This window comes from Jaculus jaculus, chromosome 5, assembly GCF_020740685.1.
Source record: "Jaculus jaculus isolate mJacJac1 chromosome 5, mJacJac1.mat.Y.cur, whole genome shotgun sequence".
In the NCBI taxonomy this organism is placed as follows: domain Eukaryota; kingdom Metazoa; phylum Chordata; class Mammalia; order Rodentia; family Dipodidae; genus Jaculus; species Jaculus jaculus.
This window is the reverse complement of record NC_059106.1, coordinates 79,171,399-79,193,797: the sequence shown is the minus strand read 5'-3', so window position 1 is coordinate 79,193,797 and position 22,399 is coordinate 79,171,399. Positions and strand designations below refer to the sequence as shown.

General features: G+C 52.9%; 1 protein-coding gene across 1 annotated transcript in view; it reads left to right on the top strand.

Annotated features, from left to right (window-relative positions):
- The window catches only part of Kcnq4 (potassium voltage-gated channel subfamily Q member 4), a 74,901-nt gene that overhangs the window by 40,749 nt on the left and 11,753 nt on the right, over window positions 1–22,399 (top strand). Inside the window, exons 6-13 of the mRNA XM_045149137.1 lie at window positions 9,037–9,127; window positions 9,745–9,871; window positions 10,048–10,223; window positions 10,855–10,980; window positions 11,364–11,474; window positions 11,631–11,726; window positions 13,733–13,821; window positions 15,449–15,610. Coding sequence (XP_045005072.1) covers window positions 9,037–9,127; window positions 9,745–9,871; window positions 10,048–10,223; window positions 10,855–10,980; window positions 11,364–11,474; window positions 11,631–11,726; window positions 13,733–13,821; window positions 15,449–15,610 — 978 coding nt within the window. The remainder of the gene's footprint in view (window positions 1–9,036; window positions 9,128–9,744; window positions 9,872–10,047; window positions 10,224–10,854; window positions 10,981–11,363; window positions 11,475–11,630; window positions 11,727–13,732; window positions 13,822–15,448; window positions 15,611–22,399) is intronic.

Sequence of the window (22,399 nt, the reverse complement as noted above, 5' to 3'; positions counted from 1 at the left end):
CATGGCCTCTGCCCTTCAGGAACCTTGGCAGAGTAAGAATAGATTGGACCCAGGATAGCACAGCTGAGGGAAGTTGAATCCCTGCCTTTGGGGCCTGCACCAGGGAGTGCTGAAGGAGTCACACATTCCCCATGCCTGAGGTAGAAATCAGGGAGCCAGCTGGCAGCCAGGCAGGTCCCAGACACTGGCAAGGCTCAGTCTGTGGGAGGGACCCTGGACTGAGGAAAGGATTGAAAGAGGTCCTGGAGGAAGACAAGAGGCCAATATATATATTTGAGGTAGGGTTTCACTGCAGCTTAGGCTGACCCGGAATTCACTATGTAGTCTCAGGGTGGCCTCGAACTCACGGCGATCCTCCTACCTCTGCCTCTCCAGTGCTGGGATTAAAGGCGCGCACCGCCACACCCAGCTGTATATGTCTATTTTGGCTTTGAGGGAGGGCGTATACATCCCCTTGTCCTACCCAGGCTGCTTCATCACTGGAAAAATCAAACTGTTCAAACAGAAAAACCAAACCTGGTCTAGACACCAGTATTCACAGTGGGAGCTAATAGGCCTGTGTTCCCATGGGAGCCCCCTCCAGGTCACTCAGCCTCACCTCTTCAAATCAGACATCCTATCCTGCTCCCGCCTCTTCCCTGCCTCCCTCAGAGTCCTTGAGCTCATGTACTGGGCTCCCCCTCCCCCGCTGGCCCAGCCCGGTTTCCCCACTGGCCTCTCTCCGACCCTCTCTCAGCCTCACGCCGCCAGCTGCTCAGCCCTGCGTCTCGGGACTTCCTCCAGTCACTCACGCTCACGCTGCTCTCTCCTAGTCTTCTGCTTCCTGCTCTCCAGGCCCCTCTCATCTTCGATTTCTTGTGTTTGTCCTTCACCCATTCACACCTCTTTGCAGTCCTTTGCAACCCTGTCTCACTGAGTCCATCCCCACCTCTCTCTTCTCTCACTCTATCTGGGCCACTCAGGTCCTCCCCCCTCTCTGAGGCTGCTCTGGCCAATGGACCCAATGACCAACATGTCACCACATCCAACAGACATTTCTCAGGCCTTGCTTCACTTGACCTCTGGGCAGTATTGGACACTATTGGTCTTCCCCTCCCTCCCACTCTCTGCTGGCCCTGCTTGCTTCTCTTGACCCCTGCCTCCTCTCTCTTCCCGCTTCCTTCCCATTGCTCTGGCTGCACTTTCCCGGTCTGGAGAGAGGGTTTCTCCTCCCTCCACACTTCCAGCGCAACTTTGGGTCCGCCTCTCAGTTCACCACATATACAGAGGACTGGCTCGGCTGTCCCCATGACCGCCGTCACCATCTCTACCCCAACACCCCCACATCTGCACTACTACCCAAGTCTGTCTTCTTAGCCAACAAGCCTGGCTACCTTACCCATGTCTGCACCTTCTTCAGCACCTCCAGGCTCCCGTGTGTTCACTCATGACACTTCGTCAGCCTGTCTCTAACTGGAAACAGAGGAGTCATTTTCCCTCGTTGTCCCTATTTCCAGTTACTCACCAAGTCCTCCTTTCTACACTGTCACCAGCCCATCTACATCTCTTTATTCCCCGCTGCCACTTCCCAGTGCAAGTCCCCAGTCCTCTCTCAGCTGAATGATCCTGGAGTCTAGCACACACTCTCTGCTGCCTGAGCGGTAGTCCTGAAACACAAAGTGAACACTGTTCTCCCTCTGTCCGGCGTAGCCAGTGGCACTCTGGTTCTGTTAGGATCATGTTCAAATGCCTAAGTGCTGTCATGAGTCTGACCCTCTGGTCTCCCCCACTGGCTCTTTGCTTTTAAGTCTTTGCCATGCAGAACTACTGGCCATCCTGTGTACACACCACACACATATGTATTATGCACAGAGAAGTCCCATCCAGTCAGCTCCACCTGGCCCAGCTCCGCCTCCTAGTTGGCCAAGGGAGAATTAGGCCCACTTGCAGCCAGACATGATGAGTAAAGATGTTCCTTAGGACTGGAGGATGACTTAGCGGTTAAGGTGCTTGCCTGTAAAGATTAACGACCCAGATTCGATTCCCTAGTACCCATGCAAAGCCAGATGCACAATGTAGTACATGCACCTGGAGTTAGTTTGCAGTGGCTGGAAGCCCTGGCACACACATTCTCTCTGTCTGTCTCTTCTCTCTATCTCTTGCTGTTTGCAAATAAATTAATAAAAATATTTAAAATAATAAGAATTAAAAAATGTTCCTGAAAGCAGCCTACAGTCTGGTGCTGTACTGGGAAAGATTGCAGAGGATCCAGACCAGCCACCTGTTGTGCACCATCTATGTTTGTATAGCTGGAGAAACTGAGGCCCTAGAGGAGGCCAGAAACAATCCTTGGACAGTTTCATTTATCATAAGATGAAGTCACGCACTGCTTTGGCAAACATGTCCATACTTTAGCTCAGGGACTATTGCCTGTCTCCTTCATCCCTAAGTGCGAGATGTTTGAGCTTCATTCTGCTCCCCAAGAGCACCTGACATCTTTAAGAACTAAAGCCAAGGCAGCTTGGGGGGTGGGGGTTCACTGCTGGGATTCTAGCCTAGGCTTTGCCGCCGTGTGATCTTGAGCTGCTGGCCCCTGGTTTCATGTTCATCTGGAAGATGGGAATCATTATTCAGGTGCTTGGAATGGGGAGCTGTTTATGGATTATCATCTAGGGTAAGGACATTCTCTCTCCTGTCAGTGGATTAAGGTAGGAGGAGGTGAAGTTCCAAGTTGTTTTTTTTTTAATGTATATGTGTATGTGACGTGTGTGTGTGTGCATGTGCACAGGTATGTGAGCATGCAGAGGCTAGAGGTCAGTGTAGGTGTCTTTCTCAAGCACTTTTTACCTGATCATTTCAGACATGGTCTCTCGCTGAACCTAGAGCTCACCAAGTTGGCCAGTAGCTAGCCAGCGATCCCCAGAGGTTCCCTGTCTCTACTTCTCCAGCACTAGGATCACAGGCACATGCTGCTACGCTTGGCGTTTGATGTGGGCACTGGAAATCTGAACTCAGGTCTTTATGCTGGGGCACTAAGCACTTTACCCCTGAACCATCTTCCCAGCCCTCCCCCCCCTTTTTTTGGTTTTTTGAAGTAGGGTCTCTGGCCCAGGCTGACCTGGAATTCACTATGGAGTCTCAGGGTGGCCTCGAACTCACGGTGATCCTCCTACCTCTGCCTCCCGAGTGCTGGGATTAAAGGCGTGCGCCACCACGCCCGGCTTCCCAGTCCCCTTTTTAAGACAGGGTCTTGCTCTGAAGTAGTTACTTTCTTGTTGCTAGAACAGAACACCCAGTTGAAGCAGTTTATACGGGATAAGGGTTTATTTCAGCTTATAGTTTCAAGAGGAAGATTTTTTTTATATTTAATTAATTTATTTGAGAAAGACAGAGAGTAAGAAAATGGGCGTACCAGATGAATGTGGCACCTTGTGCATCTGGCTTACATGGGTACTAAGGACTAGAACCTGGGTCCTTAGGCTTGAAGGTAAGCACCTTAACCACTAGGCCATCTCTCCATCCCTTAAGGGGAAGTTGTTTTTTTTTTTTTTTTTTTCCAAACTAGGGTCTCGCTGTAGCCCAGGCTGACCTGGAATTCACTCTGGAGTTTCAGGGTGGCCTTAAACTCACGGTGATCCCCCTACCTCTGTCTTCCAAGTGCTGGGATTAGAGGCATGCACTGCCATGCCTGGCAAGGATTTTTTGTTGTTGTTCTTGTTAATTATTTATGAGAGAGAGCGTGTGAGTATGGGCACACCAATTCTTTTGCCACTACAAATGAACTCCAGACACAAGTGCTACTTTTTGTGTCTGGCTTTACATAGGTACTAGGGAATTGAACCCAGGCCAGCAGGCTTTGCAAGCAAGTCCCTTTAACTGTTGCACCATCTACCCAGCCCTTGAGGGGAAGTTTCATCGTGGTGGGAAGAACACAGCAGCAGCCTGAGTCACGTCTCCACATCAATGGGAAGGAAGTAGTCCAAGTATTGGGCTCTGTTACCTCAAAGCCCACCCCCAGAGATAAACCTCTTCCAGCAAGAATCCACAGCTTTCCCAATTTGCCAACAACTGGGGACCAGATATTTAGGGCTCAGGAGCCTATGGACGGCATTTCATTCAAACCACCTCACTCTGACTGAAATCAAACTTGCTATGTGTGGCCTGCACCCAGGGTCGTGTGCTGAAGTTCAAGCCAACAGAAGCTGCTGCCGAGCAGGACAAAGGTGGGAGTGCAGGACAAAGGAATCCACTAGTTGGCCTGAGGCCCCAGGTGCCATTACCGAGCCGCTTAGGCAGGTGGGGAGGAAGGTCTGAGAGCACGGTAAGATTCTGGCTTGGAGCATGTTCAGTTCCAGAGGCCACCAGATATCTAAGAAGAAACTTTGAGCAGCTGGTGGACATATGAGCTGGCTTCTCTGGAAGGCCTGCCACAGTCTCACACCTACAGAGCACAAACATGATTTTATTAAGGGCTGGGAACAGGATTGAAAGAGATTGTTTTTCCAGTTGTATTTTTAGGAAAATGCATTCATGGTGTCTGTAGTGGACAGCTGGGCTCTGTAATGTATATCTGTAATCCTCACTACTTGGGAAACTGAGGCAAGACCATCATAAGTTCAAAAACAGCCTAGGCAGTATACACCATTGCTAGATAGAGAGATGATAAATGATAGATAAGTGGATGGATAGATGAAAGTAGTAGAATACTAAAAGTTGGAGACAGTGATGCATGCCTATAGTTCTAGCTACTTGAAAGACTGAGATGGGAGGATCACTTCAACCCTGGAGTTAGAGACTGGCCTGTGTAATATAGAAAGACTCTGTTTCAAAATGAATGAATGAATAAATAAATAAATAAATAAATAAATAAATAAATAAGTTAGACATCAGAGGATGTAGCCCTCTCCTAGCATACATAAAGCCCTGGATTTAATCTCTAGGACTGAAAAATAAGTAAATGAATTAAAATAATGTTCACTGGGCTAGAGAGATGGCTTAGTGGTTAAGGCGCTTGCCTGCAAAGCCAAAGGACCCAGGTTTGATTCCCATGGACCCACATCAGCCAGATGCACACGGTGGTGCATACATTTGGAGTTTGTTTGCAGTGGCTAGAGGACCCAACATGCCCATCCCCTCTCTCTCTTTATATGCCTCACTCTCTTTTTCTTCTCTCTCAAATAATAAATAAATTAAAATATAAAATAATATTCACTTGTTATCACTCAAGCAGCATGTTCATTCTACGTTAAAAAAAAATATTAGCAGGCTGGAGATATGGCTTAGTGGTTAAGGTGCATGCCTGCAAAGCTCAAGGACCCAGGTTCGATTCTCCAGGTGCCACATAAGCCAGATGCACAAGGGGGCGCATGTATCTAGAGTTCGTTTCCAGTGGCTGGAGGCCCTGGTGTGCCCATTCTCTCTCTTTCCCTCTTTCTATATAATCTCTCTTCCCCTCTCTGTCTTAAATAAATAAATAATTTTTGTAAATGTTAGGAAATGCAGGTGAACAAAAGCCACATCATTTCATTTTGCCCCCCCAGAGATGAACCTGTAACTCTGTAACTCTTGGTATATGTGTAAGAGACCCCTCTTTTTTTTTTTTTTTTTTTTCTAGGTAGGGTTTCACTCTAGCCCAGGATGACCTGGAATTCACTATGTATTCTCAGAGTGTCCTTGAACTCATAGCAATCCTCCTACCTCTGCCTCCCAAGTGCTAGGATTAAAGGCATGCATCACCATGCCCAGCTAGACCCCTCTTTATTTTTTGGTTTTTCAAGGTAGGGTCTCACTCTAATTCAGGCTGATCTGGAATTCACTATGTAGTCTCAGGGTAGCCTTGAACTCATGGCTATCCTACCTCTGCCTACCGAGTGTTGGGATTAAAGGCGTGCACCACCACTCCCGGCTCCAGACCCCTCTTTTTAAAAAGTACATTTTATTTATTTGAAAGGTGGGAGAGAGAGAGGGAGAGGCAGGAAAAGGCAGATAGAGAGAATGGGTGCATCAGGGCCTCCACCCATTGCAAAAGAACTTCAGACATATGTGCCACCTTGTGCATCTGGCTTATGTGGGTACTGGGGAATCAAATCTGGGTCTGTAGGCAAGCACCTTAACTGCTAAGCCATTTCTCCAGCCCCCATTTTTTGGGGGGGGGGGTTCAAGGTAGGGTTTTTCTCTAGCCCAGGCTGACTTGGAATTCACTATGTAGTCTCAGGGTGGCCTCGAACTCACAGCAATCCTCCTTCCTCTGCCTCTTAAGTACTGGGGTTAAAGGCGTGCACCACCAAGCCCAGCTTTAAGAGACCCCTCTTTAAACATCAGGATCACATTGCCCTTGATGTTTCATAATCTTCTTTCTTTGCTGGATCTATTGTGAAGTGTATAGTTTAACTATTGAAGAAATGTGTTGAGGAAAACAATTTTGAAAGCCCCCCCACAGGGAGCCCTGGGTGTTCATTGCTACTTCAAGTCTTGCAGGCAGCTGAGAAAGGGGTTGAAGGATTTCAAGGGTCTGAGTGAAGGGGTGTGGCTGAGGCCCTTCCCAGAGGAAAGCACTGTACATGACCTCCCTGATAGCCCCACTGCTGCCATCCCTGTGGTCGCTGACTGAGTGGAGGCTCTTGCTTCCCTTCTCTTGCCTTTCTTGTGTCTTTGCTGACTCAGCTCTGGGCCAGCACTAGTTAGGGAGGCCTCCTTGTCACTCATCTGAAGCTCTTTACAGACAGCTGCTCCTTGCCTCCTTAATCTGGGGGCATTTGCTGGACAGATCCTGATTACCCTCCAAGGAGATGTGAGACAGGGCCTATGTCTGCATTTATTCCTACCAGCCCATCTTACAGAGAAGATAGAAGAGCTAGATGCCTTTCCCAGGGGCCACACACATGCACGCACACACCCTTGACACAATATACCTAAACACAAATTAAGCCATGAAGATATTAATTTGGGCAGGGTGTGGTGGTACATTCCTATAATCCCAGTACTCAGGAGGCAGAGGCAGCAGGATAGAGTTCTAAGCCAGCCTGAACTACACAGAAAAACTCTGCCTCAAAAAAAAAAAAAAAAAAAAAAAAAAAAAAGAGGGAGCCAGGTGTGGTGGCTCATTCCTTTAATCCCAGCACTTGGAAGGCAGAGGTAGGAGGATTGTCATGAGTTCGAGGCCACCTTGAGACTCCATAGTGAATTTCAGGTCATCCTGAGCTAGAGTGAATCTGTACCTTGAAAGACAAAAAAAAAAAAAAAGAAGAAGAAGAAGAAATAAATAAATAAAGAGTGAGCCTTGGACCAGGCAGGGAGTTCTGAAGAGGAAGTTGAAGAAGTTCTGGGTAGCAGGTAGGGTTTGTGCAGAGAGTCAGAGTGTGAAGAGGCTCAAATGGTGAGAGCTTTAAGGGACACAATGTACAAAGATGCATTAGAGGAACGTTTCTGCAGATGTATGGGAAAGCTAGTGGGGTGAGTTTGCAGAGAAGTTCATTCCTTCTGGAGTCTTCCATGTGCATGCCCAGCACATGTTCCCAGGGTCCAACCTCATTTCCCTCACCACACTGATTGCCCTCTCATTGTGCTGTTCCTCGCCTGCACATACTGCTCAAGGCCCCTCCCTCTCTCCTCAAATGAGGAGTTTGGGACCTCTGGCTCGAATCTCAGGTCTGTTCCTGGACGTATACCGGGCAACCTTGAGTCCATCCATTTCCCTCTGTCCTTCCCTGTTTCTTCATGGGTGACTGAGGATGAGGGAAGTGTTAGATGAGTTAGCTTCTAATTTTCTTCCTATTTGGCTCTGGGCCACTTTGTAGCAGCCCACGGCCTATAATGATGCTCCTGGTTTCAATGGTTCTGCTCCTCACTCTTTGATTTTCCTTGACTGCCCCCTCCTACACCCATACCTCCCTGCTAGTTCTCCCTATTTATTTATTTATTTGAGAGAGACAGACAGGCAGACAGACAAGATAGAGAGAGAATGGGTGTGCCAGGACCTCCAGCCACAGCAAATGAACTCCAGATGCATGCACCACCTTGTGGCCTTGTGCATCTGGCTTACATGAGTACTAAGGAATCGAACCTGGGTCCTTAGGCTTTGCAAGCAAGCACTTTAATTGCTAAGTCCTTTCTGTTTTTGTGTATGTGTGCTTGTATGCGTGTTGTGTTTGTGTGTATATATGCATGTCGGTGCGTATGTGTGTATGTGCATGTAGAGGTCCGAATTCAATGGCAAGTGTCTTCCTTGGTTGCTCTCCACCTTATTTTGAGGCAGGATCTCATACAGAACCTAAAACTCACCTATTCTGCTAGATTAGCTAGCCAGCCAGCCCTAAGTATCCTCCTGTCTCTGCCTCCCGAGTGCTGGGATCTCGGGCACTTCTGCTGTCCTGGGTGCTGAAGATCTGAACGCTGGTCCTCATACTTGCACTCTATTGATTGAGCCATCTCCGCTTCTGTAACTGTCTCTATGAGTGCCATAAGAGACCAAGAAGGCAGGTGTGCAGAGGAGGCCACATTCCTGCCTTTTTGGATGCGCAGAGAAGGCTGTCCTGCCTTCTGCCACTGACCTCTCCTGAGACCTGTGGGACACTTCTCTCAAGATTTTAAAACAGAGCCAGGGACTGAGGCCAGCATTTGTGGGTAGCTGAGCTTGAAGGAACACTAAGCCCGTGTGCTCTCTCATCAGCCCAGACAAAACTACCCCCTTCCCCACTCAGAGCTCAGAGAGGGATGTGACCCTTCTGGGGTCACCTGCCACATCACAGACAGCTGGGATACTGATTGAGAATTTAGATCTCTGAGCTAGGAGATCTTCTGTCCAATGCAGGGTGACATGGACAGGGTCAGGAGGTGTCTGAGCTCACTAACCTGCAGCTTGCTGGCTGCTGCCCTTCGTGCCTGACACGGAGTCGTGAAGTGGACAGAACTCTGAGGGGGCTTCTTCTGTTTTCCAAAGCATTTCCCCCAAGTATTATACTTCCATCTCTCTCCTGACTATGCGGCCCCCTGCCAAGGGCTCTTCAGCCATTCTGTCCCTCCAGCCATCTGACCTTTCCCTTTGTGCTGTAACTGCAGATTTCTGCTGGTCTTCAGCTGCCTGGTGCTGTCCGTGCTGTCCACTATCCAGGAGCATCAGGAATTTGCCAACGAGTGTCTCCTTATCTTGGTGAGTGTAGGGAAGCCCTTTAGTCCCTCCTCCAAGAGAGAGCAGCATATGACATAGCACCTCTGGGCTGAGGCACGAAGAAAGTGGAGCAAGGATTCCCAGAATGTGGATCAGAGAGTGGACTGCTGGACATTGTTCCCTGAGCTGGTGGCTACTTCTCTGTAGTCGTCATCATTCCTGGCATTATAGTTGGTATAGGAGGACCTCCTGTTCTGTGTGAGGCCTTTGGATGTGCCCAGTATAGTCTGGGTATTATCTATTCCATCCCAATGTAAAGACTGCTAACTCCATCCCTGCTTAAACAAAAGTCACCAATAGAGGTCGTGTAGAGAGGGACAGCCATGCTTAATGTCGCTCATCCAGGGCTTGGGGAGACCAAGGGTAGGAGGAGGAAAAAGCAATTTATGAGGCTGGGGGATGGAGGGCAGAGCTGTACTTCTGGTCTCTGAGGACACAGAAAGGGCCACCTCCCTCTGACACCCTCCTAAATCCTTCAAGCAGAGGGGTCTGAGCAGATGCTGGAGTTTCTAACCCAGGACCGGGGCTGGCTCCTGCTCGGACATGGGTCCTCAGCCCCGAAAGTGGGGACCAGAGCTCAGGCCTCTCTCGTCCCACAGGAGTTCGTGATGATTGTGGTCTTTGGTTTGGAGTACATCATCCGAGTCTGGTCCGCTGGCTGCTGCTGTCGTTACCGAGGATGGCAGGGTCGCTTCCGCTTCGCCAGGAAGCCCTTCTGTGTCATCGGTACAAGGCCTGTCCCATTCGGCATGACTCCGGATCCCACGCCCCAGGGGTTGGCACCTTCACCCATGGATTCAGTGGATCCTCCCAATCAGTACCTTTCCTGGGAGTCTCCGACCCCGGGGTGCTGACGCGGGGTGGGTGGGCTAGTAAACTACCTCTTCACCCCCACCATGCAGACTTCATCGTGTTCGTGGCCTCGGTGGCCGTCATCGCCGCGGGCACACAGGGCAACATCTTCGCCACGTCTGCGTTGCGAAGCATGCGCTTCCTGCAGATCTTGCGCATGGTGCGCATGGACCGGCGTGGCGGCACTTGGAAGCTGCTGGGCTCCGTGGTCTACGCGCACAGCAAGGTGAGGCCAGCGGCGGGCGGGCACGCGGGACCGAGCGAGGGAGGGCGGGGCGGGACGCCGAGAGCGGGGAGACCCGGCAAGGGAGCGTGTGGTGGGTGGGAGGACCCGGGAGGACGGGAGCCAGGAGGGGGCGGGGCCTACGCTGGGGCCAGTGAGGCTGGAGCCAGGGAGGGGCGGGGTCTGGTGAAGCCCCCGAGAAGGGGCGGGGTCCAGCCAGAGGCCGGGTCTAAGAAGTGGGCTTGGGGGTCTCCCTTGGAAGCCTCTGAGTTTGAAGGGGCTGCTCCTACTGCAGACTTGGGAGCTGAGGTGGGACCTGAGCTGGGGAGGGACTACCTGGAGCCGGCGGGTGGAAGCTGAGAGTGGGGCAAGCAGGGCGGGACAAGGTGGGCTAGGGAGCGGAGACTTAAGTCTGGGAGTTGAGGAATCGGGATCAGGCCTGGGGCCGGATTCCGAGGGATGAGAAAAGGTGAGGCAGGGGCTCCTTAAAGTGAGGGTCTGAGAAAGAGCCCTGGCAGGTCATTGAGAGGTGGGGTGCTTTTATCCCCTTCCAGAACCGACCTGCAGGCCGCTGAGAGCCGCGCGCACCTCCCCAGATAGGCGCGGCTTCTCACACTCCTCTGCTTGCCCTCAGGAATTGATCACGGCCTGGTACATCGGGTTCCTGGTGCTCATCTTCGCCTCCTTCCTAGTCTATCTGGCCGAGAAGGATGCCAATTCCGATTTCTCCTCCTACGCCGACTCACTCTGGTGGGGGACGGTGCGTGAGGATCGGTGGAGGGCCGCCCTTTCCCCTCAGGTTTTCTCCAGAAACTACTTGGCGACTCACTCAGGGTTGGCTGATCCCTGTCCCTTCTTACTAGGCCTGGGACCCCCAACTCCTGTGCCCCCTCACCCAATCTGCTCTGGTGGATTTGTTTGTAACTCACTTGAGCCCTTAGGATCTGTACCCCAATCCCAACAACACGGGAGTGGAATCGACCTGTGCCCCTCCAGTCCCAGTGATAAGTCCTTGAGATCAACCCCCACTGGCCACCAAAGGAGAGGAAGCCCTGCTTTTGCCTTCAGTCTCCTGCCTCTGTTCCAAAATTCTTGTGAGTGACCCTGTGCCCAGTCCTGTGGATAACCCACTTGTATTCCCAGATTACTCTGACGACCATCGGTTATGGTGACAAGACACCACATACATGGCTGGGCAGGGTTCTGGCTGCCGGCTTTGCCTTACTGGGCATCTCCTTCTTTGCCCTGCCTGCTGTGAGTTCTCCTCCACTATGTTGGTGTGGGAGGCTGGGTCCAAGGTTTGCTTGGCTAGGTCATATATTTTCCTGGGCAGCCTAGGGTGCTGTGGGTGGGTAGTGTGGGTACATCCTAATAGTCTCTTTTCCCTTTTCCCATATCCTGTCCCCTTAGGGTATCCTGGGCTCTGGCTTTGCCCTGAAGGTCCAGGAGCAGCATCGGCAGAAGCACTTTGAGAAGCGGAGGATGCCGGCGGCCAACCTCATCCAGGTGCATTATGCACGGGAAGCCTTGTGCTGTGTCAGCCGTGGGTGCAGACCCATGCGTCTCTGCTTCAAAACTATGATTCCACTTCGGAGCTCAGAGAGGGATGTGACCCTTCTGGGGTCACCTGCCACATCACAGACAGCTGGGATACTGATTGAGAATTTAGAGACTTTCCTCCTAACCAGATACCCTGTTTGGGACTCATTAGTGCCACCTTATTACCAACTCTGGCCTCTGGCCTTCATGGTCTGGGATGGGGTGGAGCCTGGACAAGAGGTCCCGGGCCCCAGCAGAGATCTAGCTCCACCACCTTTCAGCCGAGCAACTGTCTGTCCCTCAGCTTGCTTTACTCTCAGCACCTTAGTTCATTCACTAATTCCTGAAGCAGTCACATAAGTGAAGAGAAGATGGTCCAGAACTGGGCTTTCAGGAATGCTAGCATTTAGAGGGCAGGTGGGAGAGGAACCAGACAAACAGCAGAGAAAGAGCAGCCAGAAAGGGGGGTGGAAAGCTATGTGGCCTCAGTTTCCATCGATGCAGTAGGCAGTCGGAATGGAAGTGGGTGAAACCAGGGCTCTGACCTTGTGACCCGACTTTGGCTTCTGCTCAGGGTGCATGTGTGTGCAAGAGAACTCCCCACAGAAAGTGGCTTGGAGAATACTGGCATGGTACATCTCTGCCTGTTCCCAAGCATGCCACCTCCTGACCCGTTCCGAAACCCGAGCCTGACTTAACCCCTCTTTTTATCTCTCCTCCCAGTGTGGAGTTCCCTACCTCCTTTTTGCTATCTCCAAACCACCAGCCCAGCCACTTCTTTTTAGCGTCCCTTGGGGCACAATGCTCACTGTCCCCTGGGAGCTGGCCTCCCAAGGGGCATTGTAGGGGCAGGCGGCTGGCACTGTCCATGCCGAGAGACAGCTGGTATTGTGGTGCCCATAATTAATGAGACAGCTCTGGCAGCTGCTCCCCAGCCCATGCCAGAGGCCTAGGCAAGCAGGAAGTAAAAATATTTCTGTCTTAGGAAGGCGCCTGGCTGGTGAGGTCAGTGGTGGCAGCCCCTTAAGGACAAGAGGCACCCAAGGGAGGAGGGCATCCAGGGCACAGTTGTGCTTTGTCCTGCCTGGCAGCCTCCCTGCCTGCTTTCACTGGCTGGCCACTCCACTCACAGCCCTTCCCTGACTCCTCTCCTTATCTGGAGGGAGAGGGCCAATCCTTCCTTTTGTGTGACCTTCATTCCTTCTGCTGCAAAGTTTATGGGTGCTGAAGGGTTGGTGGATGATAACCTTCTTCCCCGCCTCAGTCTCTAGTAGTCCTGCGGGTAGCAGTAGACAGCTGCAGAAGATACAGTGGCGTTACTGTTTGCAGCAACCATTCACTCAGACAACAGTCACTCCCCAAACATTTGCAGAACAGCTGTGTGTGCCAGACACTGTTCTTGGCATCGAGGATGCTGTGGTGCCCAAGACACAGCTTAGAGTCTAAGAGAAGAGAGACACTAACCAGACACACGGTGAACATATACTTGGCAGACGTAATAAGGGAGCTAACTGGAAGGCTTAACAGGGGAACTTGGCCTTAAGTATCTACTGTATGCCTGGGGCTGAGTTTGGCATTGGATAGGCATTGGTCTAGTTCATCTTCACAGCACTCCGTTAGGCCAGTTGTGTCCAGTCTGCTTTGCAGGTTCTGAAGTTCGCTTACTCTGTATGCACTCACCGCCCCCCCCCCCCCCCCCGGGTCAGAGCTGAGACTGGAAGCTCATGCCTGCCTGACCACAGAACCTCCCTCTTAACTTCTGTGCTGAGGTTCCTGACTCTGGTGTCTGCTGGGTCTCTGTGAAAAAGTCATTTCTCCCTAGGCCTAGGTTTCTTGGTTGGCCCTGCCAATGGCTATGGAATTAGACTTGGGCTCTCCTGGCATAACCCTCAGTGGGCTGAGGACTGGGTTCCGTCAGGGCAGAGGGTTGGTGGGAGATTGAGAATTTTCTCTGGTGTCCCCCATGTCTCCAGGCTGCATGGCGCCTGTACTCTACAGACACAAGCCGGGCCTACCTGACAGCTACCTGGTACTACTATGATAGTATTCTCCCGTCCTTCAGGTAGGTACTGTGGGATGGGAGTGTGTGGGGGCTGGCACTGATGCCCCTTGAGCACATGCAGCTGGAACTCAGCCCTCAGGGTGGAGAGGGGTGATGGCTCCTGAGAGACCATCAAGGGCTGGCTCAGCAGGTCCTGCTCAACTTGCAGCCTGGCAAGTCCTCTCTCCCAGTCTGCTGTGGCCAGGAAGTGGTGGTGGGTATTGGGCACAGGGCATATGGGCAGTTTTGCCCACCCTCCTGGAGTTCTGGCAGTGTACGTGCTTGCCCGTACGCGATGCCTGTGGGCAGACAGCCAGCTCATGTCCCCTCAGTCTTTAGTGGGAGCATGTTAGCCCTTACCAGCCTGGCATATTGCAGCTAGTTGGGAGTCTGTGCAGTGGCAGGAACGTGTGTGCCAGAGCCTGTCCTAGAGCCCCTGTGTGTGACTGTGTGTCCACTGTTGCCATGCAAGGCCTCAGAGGCCTCACTAGCCATGCTGGGCTAAGGCTGAAGGGGGGCAGCTCCATGCAGGGGGCTATTAATAGCATTACCAAGGTACATGTGGCCAGGTGGCTGGCCAGGCCCTGGGGCAGGAATGAAGACCGCAGAGCCGGCTCGGTTGGCTCAGTCCCATGGGTGGGCGGGCATGGAGCAGGCTGCTGGGCCAGGGCTGCTGCGCTCAGCACTTCTGTGCACTGTCTTTCCCTCATTAGTTCTCCAAGAGCAGCTGTTGCGTGATCCCACCTGCCCGTACTGGCTCCCTCCCGCTCCTTCCCTGTCCCGTGGGCTTCCCAAGGGAGGAGCGGGAGGCAGAAGCTGGGAGAGGGGCTCCCTGTATCACTCATCCTCTACCCCATCTCTCCACCTGGCAGAGGCAAGCTCCCACTTCAGATACTGGATTGGCAGCTAGAGTCAAAGCAGCCTGTTTTTCAGGTGGTCTAAGGCTCAAGGCCAGGCTGGAGAGAGGACAGGGGCTGGATGTTTAGAAATTGATATGGGGGCGGAATTGGGGTAAGGTGTCCTAGGTTCCCTTGTAAAAGGACAGAGCCTGATTTGGAGATCTTGGATCCATTGGGCCCCAGCTTTTTCATCTATAGGGTGGGAAGGCAGGCAGGGGCAAGGGTCCTCTTGGTTCTTGGCAGTAATAGAAAATGACCTGAAGTGTTAAGGGTCAGTTATAGCCCCAATCCAGTCTCCAAGAACCCAATGACAAGAGTGAATGTTACTAGAGCAGGAAAGCTGTGTTGGCCATCCTGTCAAGCCTCCATCCACAGCGTCAGTCTCCCCCTAAAATCCAGAGTCAGATTGAGAGACTGAGGGCTTCAGAACTTCCACGGACCTGGCAGGCACAGCTCCATGCTGATGAGCAGAGGCAGCTGGATCTGAGCTCCCTCTTGCTGCCTTGTGTTTGTGCTTTGGAGTTGTCCCCAACCTGGCACCCCTAAGGATTTCCCAGAAACTAGTGTAGAAAGGGAGGGGAAAAGCAAGCTAGTCCCTCCAGCCCTGCTGTAGCCTGGGTGTTTGTGAATACCTCCAGAGGGTGGATCAGGACTTGGCAGGATCTGAGCTCAGGAGCTCAGGGCCCAGTGGGTGAAGTGGGTGTTGTCCCTGAGGCCCTGCCTGAGGCTGATGGTGCCCTCTCCTGCAGAGAGCTGGCCCTCTTGTTTGAGCACGTGCAACGGGCCCGCAATGGGGGCCTATGGCCCCTGGAGGTGCGGCGGGCGCCAGTACCTGATGGAGCGCCCTCCCGCTACCCGCCCGTTGCCACCTGCCACAGGCCGGGCAGCGCCTCCTTCTGTCCTGGGGAAAGGTAGGGGCCCCCTGGGGCCACCACCTCCTCTTGCTTGTCCTCCTTGTCTTCCATGCTCTGTCTCACCCTCTCTTAGACCTCCTCCAGCCACCACATGGGTACCTGGGCCTACTTGGGGGACTCCTTGGCCTTGTCACAAGGTCCAGGTGGTTGTCATCAGACGGCCAGACAGGTACACATTGAAGGCTCCTCTGGAGAGGCCACGCTGGACTTACCATTTTGTCCTCCAGGATTTCAGGGGTCTGAGAGGGAAAGCTGTCCACACCATCCTTTCCTGTCGCCTCCTCCATTCATGCCATTGTCCTCTTTCTTTCTGTCTCCACGTCTCCCCCACTCTTCCATCCCTGCACCCCCATCCCTCCTGGGAAGCTGGAGAGAGGAGGAGGCCGCTGGCCCCAGGTGTTTACGGCTCAGGTAATGGAGGGTGCCGATCTGTTCTGGGGTGTGAGGGTAGGGTCCCCCTCCCCCAGCATGACACTCGAGGAGGCCGACGGTGAGCTTGCCTCCCGGGAAGCGGAGGCCCACTGGAAAGAGAGCTCAGTGGCTAAGACAGCTGTAGGCCCCGCGTAAACGCCGCCAGCGACTAACGCTCTTGTCTCGTGCAGCCCTCGTCTGCAGCTTTGCTAGTCCTTGTGGGATTCTGTCTGTCTGTCCTTCCTGTGGTACTCTGCCACCCCCAACCTTCTCTTTCCCCTTTACCTTGAGTGTTCACATCTTGAAAGGAACCCACACAGAACAATGCTTGCCTGCCCTCCGTGTTCCTAACGGAAGGCATTGCAGGCACATCAGGATCAGGGCAGCCCGTCCAGTCACACTCGGGGGAAAGCGGCCGCGTCTGTGGAAGGTTAGCATTTAGGTCAAGGGTCAGTCTACTCATGCCTCCCCTGCCTTTCCCTGCCCATCTCTTTGCTTTGCTTCATCCTCACACATCATCCCTGGGCCAGCCAGGTGGACATCTGCCACCGTGAGCCTCAGGGAGCATTGAGGCCCAGGCCCAGAACGGGGGTCAGGGAATCGGTGAGCCCCTCCATGCTTGGGGGAAGTACAGTGGAAGCTTGTCTCTGCCACCACTGCTGAGTGTCCTGGAGAAAATTATCAAGCCACTCGGCTCACTTTTTGGGCTGGTCAGTAATCCCAGACAGTGGTTCTGGGCTGCAGAGGCCTGGAGAATGGTGGGACGGGGCGCTTCAGAGTGACTTCCCTTTCCCTGTTCTCAGCCCTCGAGGTCTGAGGTAAGAGGGAGGGAAGCATACCTGGCCAAACTAAGCTGGGAGCTCCCTGGAAGATAGCGTGGCCCCACTCAGATTCCCCGGCCCTGCCCGAAGGCCCTTCAGAATTCTCCCCATGCTGCCAAACCACAAGTCCCAGGCAGAAACTCACAAGGTGTGGCATTCTGGCAACGTGTGCAGGACGGAGCATGGGCTCTCAGCTTCCAGTTCACCCTGGTCTGCCTGTGCCTGAGTCAGGGCCACTGGGAGCCTGAAGTGTGGCACCCACGTCCCCCACTTTCTGAGTCCCTTGAGGCCCAGAAACTGATTACTGCTGAGGGCTTGTTATCACTAACAGTGTCCATCTGTCCTGGAGTGTGTCTGGGACTCAGGATGATGGTAATGGAATGACTCTTATTCCCAGGAACCTCAGGGGTAGCGATGAGCTGTGACTTCTAGATCAGTCACCAGGCTCAGGCCAAGCGGTCATGTCCTTAATCTTGGCTGTGTGGGCCAAGGGGAAGAGCCTGGCTTCCAGTACATCATCTCCCCAGATACACATGTGTACACATGTGTTCAGTCCTATTCCCTGTGGAGCTTGGGGATAGGCCACACTAAGCATGTATCCAGGAAGAAGAGCTCCAAGGAGCAAGACTTCCTGGGGGATGGCGTTCCCAGGGCCTCTTAGGGTGTTGTGTTGAGTGTCTCAGAGCACGGGCTCCTGACTGCCTGTGGCACGTGTGTTCCAAATGCAAACACCCGGACCTCCCCCAACTCCTCCCAGCCCACAGAGTCCAGCTCGGAAGAGGAGGCCCGAGTACTGCAGGCTTCCAGAGCTCCCGGGAGGAGTCCTGTGTGGAGTATGAGTGCCTCTGCATTCTGGGGATGGGGCTGGAGGGCGACGTGGGTGGGGGTCCTTCTCTCCCTTCAGCCACAGGAGGCCAGCCCTATCTCGGCAGCTGTCCACGCTCTGCTCACCTGTCCCTTTGTCACTAACCTCTGTCCGTGTCTTGTTCTCAACTTTCCAGCCAGATGTTTAGTAATAAACGGAGTTTCTTTCGGATCCACGCCAGCTGGAGACCGAGGTACCCCCTCGCCTGCTCCTCCTGTCCTCACCCCTCCTTCCTCCCCCTACTTTGGGGACTGGAGAGGGGGACAGGATGAGCCAAGGACAAGGTGCATGTGCCTGCCGCCTGCCATCTGCCTTGGGGCCCTGCTGAGTTCCTTGCCTTCCTGGGGATGCCTCTGCCAGGTCTGGGGCCTGGGCCCAGTATGCCAGAAGGGATAATCACAGGAGCCCTGGGGATGCGCGCTGCCTCTGCCACTGACCCCTGTGTGATCTCGGCCAAACTGTTTCCCTTCTCTGGGCCTGTGTCCCTTCTGTGGAATGGGCAGATTAAACTAGAGGCTCTCTGAGGGTCCTTCCCACTCTGACTTGTTCCGGCCTTGGGCTCAGCTTCCTAGCTCCTTAATCTACCCAGGAACTCCTCAGGTACCTGAACAGGTTGAACTCAAACTCCACAACTCTTTTTTTTTAAATATTTTTATTTATTTGAGAGTGACAGACAGAGAGAAAAAGAGGCAGAGAGAGAGAGAGAGAGAGAATGGGTGCGCCAGGGCCTCCAGCCACTGCAAACAAACTCCAGACGCGTGCGCCCCCTTGTGCATCTGGCTAACATGGTCCTGGGGAATTGAGCCTCGAACCGGGGTCCTTAGGCTTCTCAGGCAAACGCTTAACCGCTAAGCCATCTCTCCAGCCCCTCCACAACTCTTTAATAGCTGCATCACGACTACATTTGTGGCCCTTGCCCTGTGCCAGACCCTGCCCCGTGTACAGGGGACAAGGTGATGAATAAAGCATGGGCCTTTGTAGAGTTGCAAAGAGTAATTGTGATTCAGTGTCGTGAGTGCATCAAAAGGACGTACAGGAGCAAGTTGGTCACTTAGCTCAGAGGCAACCCCAAAAGGGATGGCTATTGAGGGAGCATCCAGGGTGGGGAGCAGCAGCATAGACCAGATAAGGAGAGAAGGAGAGAGAGAAGAGGGGAAAGGGAAAAAGCAAACAAGAGAAGAGTGAGAAAGAACATGAACGGAGTGGGAAGCCAGCCTGCAGCTTGGTGTGGCCTGATCTGAGAGTGAGGCCCTGGAGCTGAGGCCGGGCAGGCTGGGGCCTGAAGAACCCCAAGCCTCATAGGGCTTCACCCTCGTGTTGGGTGGTCTGGGTTCATGGCATCCTGGGTCTTCACTAATGTGCCCCGGAGTCTGTGTTTGGCGATGAGGGCCAGGACCCCTGCCTGAGAGGCAGTGTGTCTTAGAAATGTGCACTGTGACCACCAGCCACATGTCTTTGAGCAAGTTACCCAGCTCTTGGTGGCTCAGTTTCCTCTGATATGAAATTCAAATGTTAATAGGATTTACTTTTGCTAAAACCATACCTGGCCCCTATCCATGTAGTTTAGTATATTTGGAAGTTAAGATCTCATGTTAGGGCCTAGAGATGTAGCTCAGTTGGGAGAGTGCTTGTGTACTATGCATAAGACCCTGGGTTCAATCCCCAGTACTACATTAACTGAGAGCGGTGGTGTACACCTCTAATCACAGAACTTGGGAGTAGAAGCAGGAGCATCAGAAGTTCAAGGTATTATCGTTTATGTAGCAAATTTCAGGCCAGCCTGGCTTACATGAACTCTTGTCTCAAAAAAAAAAAAAATGGTCAGGCATGGTGGTGCACACCTTTAATCCCAGTACTCAGGAGGCTGAGGTAGGAGGATCGTCATGAGTTCAAGGCCAGCCAGACACTACATAGTGAATTCCAGGTCAGCCTGATCTAGAACAAGACCCTACTTTGAAAAAAAAAAAAGTTTGGGGACTTGGGTTGTAACTCCATGGTAGAGTCTAGCATGAACAATACCTTAGATTCTATCCTCAGCCCTATCTCTAGAAAAGAGAAAATTGGATCGTGGGCAGGAGGGACTAAAGGACAAGGCCAGGGCAGAGAGACCAGTATTGTGGCTGTTTTCACAGTCCCTGAAGATGGGATGTATGCAGAGCACAGGGGTTAGTGTCTGTCTTATCCCTTGCTGTCTGGCCAACAGGCTGAATGTCAGAGAAATTCCCTGTGGTTAAGTACAAGAAGTAGCCGAGTCCCATCCTCCAGGGCAGTGAGAGAGCCTTGCAGAGCACCCGCCCATGTCCTCCCAGAGTCGTTAGGCCCACCTATCCTTCTAGGCACCACCATCCCCAGAGCGCTCCACTTTGGCTCCAGTGACCTTTTGAATTGGATGATTCTTAGCTGGGGTTGTGGCAATGTGGCATGCATTGTGGAATGGGTAGCAGCATTCCTAGCTTCTACGCAGTAGAGATACCAGAAGTACCCTACACTGTCACAACCCACAATGTCCCCTGGCGCGAGAGATGACCCCCCAGTTGAGGACCCTCATCGTTATTCAAAGCACTTGTCCTGGGAAAGGCGCAAACTCCGAAGTCAGAGAAAATGAGCCAGGCCTTAGTGATCTTGATAGATCGTTTCCTTCTCTCCAGTTTATAAAGTAGGGATGGCAGACTGAGAACCCCCAAAAGGAGATGGCTCAGGGGACTAAAAGCACCCAGGCCAGCAGACAGGCCTTGCGTGCTGTACAGTGCCCGGGAAGAAGGTTTCTGGGTGCCCACTGTGTGCCAGGTTTCTTTCCATTTTCTTTGAGCTTTCAGGCTCCAGAGAGGCTGACGTGAGCCTTTTTCTGGGCCCTGCCCAAGGAGCTGGAATCCAGGGCTGCTTGGGGAAAACAGTGTCTTCTTGCATTAAAGAGGAGCCAAGACCTCTGACTAGCTGGAAAGTTACAGGATGCCAAACCAGGCCGGAAGCTCCCTCCTCCATCACAGAACCAGAGCTGGAAAGGGACTTCTCAAGGCCCCTCGCGCAAGCCTCGCCCCTTCCTCTGCAAGTCCTGCCATACTGGAGTGCAGCCCTACTGCTCACTCTGTGACAGAGATGCCACCCTTCCCCAGAATGCCAATCTGGAGCTCCAGCTCTTGGCCAAAGCACCAGGGCTATTTCCAGCCTCCTCTCCTTCTCTGCCCCTTGGAGGAGTGAAGGACAGGGTGGACTTGCACGGATGGGGTGGGTGTGGGTGCTTGTTGCCAGCATGAGGAGAGCCCACAGGAATGGCTCTGCAGAGGCAAGTTTGGGAAAGCTGCCCTCAAACTTCAGTTGGCATCTTTGGGATGTGTTGAGGGGATCCTGGGCCAGTGACAAGCATGCTGGATTCCCTTCTGATATCCTCAGAGTCCCATTCTGTGACCTAAAACCTTCCCCGTTGGGGCAGGGCCCCACATCTCAGGATGGCCCTACATCCGGGCCACCTTCTCGAAGGTGCCCCCTGGTTTCGCAATCTCCTTTACCTCAGCCCTTGACTGTGCCCTCTGCCCCATGCCCTGGGCATGGGAGACCCTGCCTACCACCTGACACCGAAACCAGAATCTGCCCTCTGCTCAACCCTTGATCTGAAAGCCTCCAGAGCAGGTGACAGCACTCCTCCCTCACCCACGCCCCATCTCAGGCCTCCTCGGAGACTGGCTGGGACACTTCTGAGCTAGGAGCGCCCTGACATTTGGAGTAGAGAGCCTTGAACCTATCTGTTGGATTCCTTAAGTGGAGGGGGGCCAGTAGTGGGGTGGGGTGGGCAATGTTTAACTAGGTCCTACCTAACAGCATAGTGTGGTACTTGCACCTCTTGGATACAGAGTTTCTCTCCCAGATTTTGATTAACCAGGGCCTGTTGAGGAAACCTGAGGCCACCCCTGCCCTCCATCTTGTCTTCCTTCAAGGGTTGGGGATGTGATGGGGAGCTGGGTTCAGGAAGGGAAATCAGAGCACATGTTCAGACATGAACATGTGTTCCCAGCTTCACAGATCTGTAGGCTGAACTAGATAGACAATGTAGGGGGTGGGTCTCCCAGGTGACTCCAGGACATCAGTCTTAGGGAACTGAACTCAGGCAGGGGAAACCACAGAACAGATTCTCAACCCCAGACCCTCACTAGGAGGTCAGACACGAAGTATGTCCTGGGCATACATATAAGCACTTAGGCAGCAAGACCCACAGTGACCCTCTGCAGTCCACCACACTGTCCATCTCCATGGGCGCTGTCACATGGAAGTCTGTGTGATGGAGATCTCATTTTGCAATGTGCTGCTTGCACAGTTGTACCAGGTCCAAAAGCCTTGACATGACCGGTATGAGAGAAGATAGCTACAGCAGAGAGGAAAGGAAAGTGCAAATTGACATGTGCGCACGCCATGTGTACACACGCGGGTGCCTGTGAACCCACTTACATGTGCACACATACCTCCTCTGCCCCTGTATACAGGGAGGCCTGAAGCCTCCTTCTATGTGCCTGGCCAGGTGAGTTCCTCCCTCAGCAGCATACCTCAGGGGTTGCCACCTCCACCCTCTACCCACACACCTGGGCCAGACCCGGATCTCCGTCCTCCTATCTCCGACTTCCCTCCAGTTTCTCTCACTGCTTCTACTTTGACGTCTGTTTCTTGTACACCCCCTTATCTGTCTGGGTTGGGGTGGAG